Here is a 6,739-nt window from a genome sequence, read left to right as displayed (position 1 = left end):
GGGTACACCTGTAAAAGTGTATATATGTTTAATGACAATTAAGATTATTAACTTAATTAATTATGTTAATTAATTAATTTATTAATTAAGTTAATCAATTATATTATTAACTGAATTAAGTTAATTAAGTTAATTAATTATTTAATTAATTAAGTTAATACAATTAATTATTTTATTAACATAATTAATTATGTTAATTAAGTTAATTAATTATTTTATTAATTAAGTTAATCAATTATTTTATTAACTGAATTAATTAAGTTAATTAATTAATTAATTAAGTTAACACAATTAATTATTTTATTAACTTAACTAATAATTTTCATTAATTAAGTTAATCAAATTATTTTATTATTAAGTTAATCAATTATTTTATCAACTTAATTAATTAAGTTTAATTAATTATTTTATTAATTATTAATTGTATTAACTTAATTAATTATGTTAATTAAGTTAATTATTTAAGTTAATTAAAGATGGTTAAGTTTTAAGTTGGGATATACAAATAATATTTTTATTTTGAAATGGGCAAAAACGTAATTTCAAATCTCATTAATGGGTAATCCCCCAATGTGGGGGAATGACTTATGCCTTTGGGGAAGATAATGAATTCCCCATCGCTTAATGATTACATGCACAAAAGAACATCCAAACAAGGGAAAGAGAATGTGTAATCAATAATTACCCTACCAAAGGTAATCATTGATGTCATCTAAACACACCCTAAGTCTTTCCAAAGTGTGAGAAACCCTGACGTAATTCCAAATTAGATGGCCTGCTGTTTCATCAGCTAAAGAACAGAAAGAGCAGCTAGCAAGCAGGCTTAGCTCCTGGACGGAAAGGAGGTTTCCCGACCCCGGGGGGGCCATTTTGGGGTTCAAAACGAGCAAGAGGAGCAGATATGCCTCTCCCAACTTCTTATTACTCAGCTCTTGTATAACCTTGATAGGGCTTTAATGGTGGGGAGGTTAAAGACAAATATCATGGGTGGCATCCTTGGAAGCATCATTCTCCTGCCCGCTCCTCTGTAACACTTCTGATTTCCTTCAAGCCAATTTTAAAATCATCTCCATCAATAGTAATGGCTTGGATTGGTGGACTGAACCTTGGTTTATGGATCTTCCTATATCGCATAAGCCTACATATCTAAACATGGACCTGAATTTTGAAAACTTAAACATCAATGATTTCTTGGATAATAATGTTTTCAATGCTAATTTTCTGAGAATTGCTTTTGGTAACTCTATGGATCTTGATTTTATTTCGAATGTCAGTTTTACTGAGACTAATGTTAATCAGTGGGTCTGGGCCTATCATTCGCATAATGCTACTATCTCTTCCACTGTTTACAACCATATCAATTCATCTTGTGCGGATACTGATAATTGGAAGGGGTGGGATCTTATTTGGAAATTATCTGTTGTCCCCCGTATTAAAACTTTTATTTGGAAACTTGCTCATGATAAACTAACGACGGGTGTCTATCTTTACAATCTAAACATTGGACCTTATGTTAGCTATCCTTTCTGTGAATTATATGATGACTCTGCTTCCCATCTCATTTGGTTGTGTTCAAAAGTTCAGCACTGCTGGACCCCAATTCTCATCAGGATGAACAAAGACCCTTTGGATTTAAATTTCTTATGTTCTGGCCGTTGGTTGGAGTATTATGACAGGAATAGAAAGGATTGTGATCAGGTTAAAGCTTTGATTGCCACAATGGCTTGGATCATATGGAAAGAGAGATACAATCATATCTTTCAAAACGCCAATCTTAATTTGGTTTCTATTCCCGTCAGGGCTATCAACCACTGTAACAATTTCTTCAGGGACAACAATATCAGGGAGTTTTCTGGGCCTTCTCTTTCTCCTAAATCCATATTTATCTATGCTGATGCCTCTTGGACCTCGGCCTCTAAGTGTGCTGGCCTTGGTTTCATCATTGTTGCTAATCCGGGCCTGGTTTTACTTGCAGGTGCTTCTGGCACAAGCCACTCCACACCCTTAGATGCTGAGATTGATGCTATTTGCCTGGCTCTTCAACATTGTAAGGATTTCAACTGGCAACCTACCATCATTTGCTGTGATTGCCCAAGGGTCGAGCAACTAAGCAGAAACTTTCACCCCTGCATATCCTGGCGAGCAAGCAACTTGCTCAATAAACTGAAGCAACTAATGAAGGACTTCCCTGACATCTCCATCTCCACGATTCCAAGGGAAAAGAACTCTATTGCTGATGAATTGGCCGCCTTTGGGCTTCTCAATCCTTCCTTATCTCTCTTTTTCAGAGGCCTTGACCGACATTATTGGCTTGATGAGCTTTGTGCCAGTCACAACCTCTTCTTCTGAATTTTTTGTACTGTTTTTCTGTTCTGTTTTTCTGGTTTTCTGGTTTTCCTTGTAGCTTTATGCTCTTTTACCCAAAAAGAGGGCCTATATTGAGATTGTAAAGGTAGCTCCAGTGACTAGTTTACCATGGGCCAATTTCCAAACAAAAGTTTTGATACATGACATAACGTTAAGGCTCTAGATGGAACACCAACCTCTCCAAGGGAAATGATCAAAATGGTCACTCTTCAAATTCCTCTTTGGTTTACATTGCTTGTTCCTGTCTAAAGTCGGACAATTTTTCCCCCAAAAGGTGTTTGAACAACCGGACAAATAAAACAACCTAATAAAACTGAATTTAACCACAACATTAGTTTCAGCCCATTTTCATTAAGCCTCAGTTTGGGTTAACCATTTCTAGGTTGCAGTTCGATTTGAATTGTTTTTTGCCTTGCCTTGTTTCTTTTAAGTTGAAGTTTGTTGGTTATTACACTTGCTTCAGATGGTTTACCTTTCCAATTGTACATTGTGTACTTTACATAGATTTTAGCTATTACAGTACATTGGTTTATTTTGACTAGCCAAGCCAACATCCGATTGAACAGGGCTGTTCACTTTGCCATTGTACATTGTGTACTTTACATAGATTTTGGCCTTTACAGTAAATTGGTTTATTTTGAACAGGGTTGTTAGTTTTGGATTGGCAAATTCCTACTCCGATACAAAAACAGACCTTGACACTACATTTTTAACCCTTCTATGATCACAACAAATGGCAACATTGCAAAATTGGATAAAATTTGAAAAGGATGCACAACTATCAAACAGAATCCTTCTTTTTCACAACCTGTTACCAGCTCCAACGAAAATGAATCACTCTGTATTTCTCATTTGTTTCACAGATACATCATACATGAACTAGTTCTGTCACCATTTGTTTTACTAGAGTGAACATTAGAAGCAACTACCCAACTAAACTAATTGGCAAAATATTCTGATTAGAGGGGGGGAATCCATTTTTGTGTCTAAATAATACCTAGAAAGTTATGAAATATTTTCTGATTTCACATAAAAAGGTGAATGTTGAAACCAACTGGCTGGTCAAAGCAGTACCGCCTTCCATTTTGTTCACCCTTTCTCTGAACATTGTGTAATATCGCAGCAGCTCTGTCAAAGTCAATGTGACGATCCTTGTTCCACTCTCAAAGTTGCTGAAAGATGCGGTGATATCCTTCTCTATCAACTTTATAGCAGCTTTCCATCTGGAAGAGACATCGTGCACCAGCGGTTCAAGATCAGTGACTGAAGGATTCTCGGCACTGAAACTTGATTCTTCGGCTGATAAAATAATATGCTGATCAGGTAGTTGTATTATCTATAATGACATGGTTGTATAAAAAGTTGAAATAGCTACACTTACAGCCACGTGACTCCACAAATTTGATTAGATCATTGAAATGCTCAAGCAGAATTTCTTGCTGCATATATTTATCAATATGGTCAAACTTTGTTCACTAATGCATGCGTTAATCAAGCATAAAATTCATGTATGGAAAGCATTTTGCACTAAATGTTGCAAACACTTACAATAAATGCGACTGTGCTGCTTTTTCGCAGTTCATCAAAGTATTTCTCTGTTCTCACTTCCTCAAAGTGTGCTTTTCTTAATCCACCTCTAGTACGACCTTCCTATAACAAAGTTTCCAACAAACTTTAAGAAAGCAAATGACAAAAAGTAAAGAAGTACAGAATGGGAAAAGATGGTGAGTTCTAACCCTCAGTATAGCAATTATCATCTCATAGTTTTGTATAAGAAACGCTTTCTGCAACTTCGGCTTTGTGAATTTTTTGGCAAGCCTAACAAGCAGGTCATCAATTGCCATTCGTAATGTTTTAATGTTCTGATCAAGCTACAATGATAGAAATCATAGAGAGAAAATCATATTATATTGTGTAAAAAAACTGAACAAATTTCAGAGATAGGTAGCAAACTCAATATGTAGTTAGTCACTACCAGATTGTATCCATCTCCATATTCAACGTTGAGGTGACCAAGAGATGATGTGAATTCAACTGAGCTCTTGATTACATAGTGAAGATGGACATCATCTTCCCATAATGACCTTATGTTGGCATTTCGTAGACTGTTGACATGCATATCAAATACCAACTGGAACCGAGTCCACAAAGAAATATTGACCTGCTGATTTTTAATTAAATTCAGTTCAAGGAAGTTGCTGCAAACGCAAATTATGTCATGAAAACTGCGTGAGGCATCAAAGCTCATCGAGCATGATGGATAATCATAAAGCCAAATAATTTTTTTTTCTACATTAAGTTAATGAATAAGTAACGAAAGTAAAATGGTGATGAGTTTCCACTAAGAGCTACTCAAGTCATTTCATAAGTCAAATGTAACACACCTTGTCGAGGTATGAATCCAAGCATCGAATTTGCTGCCTGAACATGACCAGCTGTGCACAAGAACTTAAATTTTATCATATCCATTTTGTGCAGATCATATTTAGCAAAAATGGAGCTGTGGCCCTTTGCTTCATTAACTTAAAGCTTATAGACTTGCACAACATATATCAGAAATATTCTTGACAAAGAATTGCCCAACACAAAGAAACATACTAACCTGGTGCTGATGAACTATGCATATCATAAGCATCAAACCAATGGCATCATAACAATTTGAAAGAGCCACATTGAAATGTTCATCAAGAACAGCAAATGGTCCTGAAAAGAAAATAAAAAACCATCAAGACTACTTTCTTGTTCCTCAATTCGCAATCTGCTTTTATATGCACAGTTAACTTTAGTCTGAGCAGCAAGTTATAGAAACAAATATTGAAAATATGCTCTTTCCAACCACTGATTGTGCTTCGGAGTAGCATTTCTCTAGTGTTTCTGATGAAGATTATTTCAAATATCCACCTGATGTTCTGCTTGTGAACAGCCCTGACTGTCACTGTTGTCTATAGGTAACACAGTAACAGTCAAAAGCATCCCACAAGTGAATACATTTATGTTTCTGGAAAACCCCATAAATTATAAAACAATAAGCAATCAATTTGGTTGCATGGAACCTAATGGAAAAATCGATAAGTACAGTGGTATACTAAATCAATCCTACATATGAAGCAAATCATGTGTGCACCAATAAGGTTCCAACAAACTTTGTGAAGGACTTGTAAGAGGCCAGCTATAAAAATTTTAACATGTAAAGCCCTTCTACAGGTGGAAAACATTGCAGAAATAAATGAGTTCTAGATACCTGCAAAAATTTCATAGAATATAGATTCTTCTCCAAAGAAAACATCACAAAAAAGGTATCTGGAGTGCAGCAAAGAATAATGTTAGGCAAGCACTCAAAGGCCTCTTCAATAGAATTCACATACAAAATGCATCATTACTCAGAAGTAGCGGTATCCATCAGAAGCTTGTGCAGACTCCTAAACAAAACTTCATATGGATATCTTTGAGAATTAGCTTCAGCTATGTGTGGGATCAATGATGGCTGATCAATTTCCTGACAACAGCAAAAAGGAAATTTTTAAATTCCATACATGGTCAAATGACATAAAATTGCCTAATGTCAACTATACTTGCCGTTATGAGAATATGAACATCAATACAAACATAGTGATCAACCATGCACAGTAACTACTGAAGAGGGAAAGTAACAATGCATCACCAGCATGAGAAGATTATGGAAGAAAGCATCATGAAATCAATCATTAAATAAGGCCCATGGATTCATTAACTAATTCCCTTCATCCCCTTGAATAAAAACCAGGACATAGTTGTGTCAAACTCATCCTTAAAAATTTTGAACTCAAATCATGCCTTTAATACACGCATTTTTCCATAAATGAGGACACAAAGATCGTTTAGAGAAATGTTCATTCAATTGCTTTGTGGGAAGACTAGGTACCTTTGCTCTTATAAGCAAAAAATAAAAATTTTAGCATGCAAGAAACAGACATACTTATTGCCATGTATGTGCATTACTCATATTTACTCATATTCATAACTCCAAATCAAAATATGAAAATGTACCAAAATATGGAAAATGGATCTTCATTAGAGAGGCTACTTAGAAAAAGACCTTTAGAATATTAATCCTATCCCCCAGAGCAAAAACAGATGAATGATTCTTCGAAGGTTCTTTTCCTCTTAAGAAGAGTCCTGTGCTCTTGGTCTCAACTCCAATCAAATCACTTGATGTCGCTAAATCCAGCTGTAATTTTTCCATTGCTTGTATGTATGCATGAACATGAGCACTTATGATCTGGTGTAAAAAAAGAAGAAAAGGTGGAAGTGATAAAAAAGATGTGCTACAATAAATGATAGGACAAAGCAAAAACAATCTCTTTTTATAGTTAAGCTGTAGAAATATCCAATT

The 6,739-nt window shown here is 35.0% G+C and overlaps 2 protein-coding genes across 2 annotated transcripts in view; one reads left to right on the top strand and one right to left on the bottom strand.

Moving 5' to 3' along the window:
- The first annotated feature begins 1,152 nt into the window (after positions 1-1,152).
- LOC120256866 lies at positions 1,153-2,349 on the top strand. Its single transcript, XM_039264565.1, has one exon. The coding sequence runs from the start codon at positions 1,153-1,155 to the stop codon at positions 2,347-2,349; it is 1,197 nt and encodes a 398-aa protein (XP_039120499.1).
- Positions 2,350-3,186: 837 nt separating this feature from the next.
- LOC120256783 (vacuolar protein sorting-associated protein 52 A-like) overlaps positions 3,187-6,739 on the bottom strand; it is a 67,651-nt gene continuing 64,098 nt past the window's right edge. The window contains exons 2-11 of the mRNA XM_039264478.1: positions 6,443-6,671; positions 5,748-5,863; positions 5,609-5,667; positions 4,970-5,070; positions 4,752-4,802; positions 4,343-4,528; positions 4,104-4,238; positions 3,916-4,017; positions 3,749-3,806; positions 3,187-3,666 (exon numbers count right to left, since the gene is read on the bottom strand). Of these exons, the coding sequence (XP_039120412.1) occupies positions 3,365-3,666; positions 3,749-3,806; positions 3,916-4,017; positions 4,104-4,238; positions 4,343-4,528; positions 4,752-4,802; positions 4,970-5,070; positions 5,609-5,667; positions 5,748-5,863; positions 6,443-6,671 (1,339 nt within the window). The 3' untranslated portion in view covers positions 3,187-3,364. The remainder of the gene's footprint in view (positions 3,667-3,748; positions 3,807-3,915; positions 4,018-4,103; positions 4,239-4,342; positions 4,529-4,751; positions 4,803-4,969; positions 5,071-5,608; positions 5,668-5,747; positions 5,864-6,442; positions 6,672-6,739) is intronic.

Source organism: Dioscorea cayenensis, chromosome 1, assembly GCF_009730915.1.
Source record: "Dioscorea cayenensis subsp. rotundata cultivar TDr96_F1 chromosome 1, TDr96_F1_v2_PseudoChromosome.rev07_lg8_w22 25.fasta, whole genome shotgun sequence".
NCBI classification, from domain to species: domain Eukaryota; kingdom Viridiplantae; phylum Streptophyta; class Magnoliopsida; order Dioscoreales; family Dioscoreaceae; genus Dioscorea; species Dioscorea cayenensis.
The sequence above is the reverse complement of the archived record's forward strand: the minus strand, read 5'-3'. Positions and strand labels throughout refer to the sequence as shown.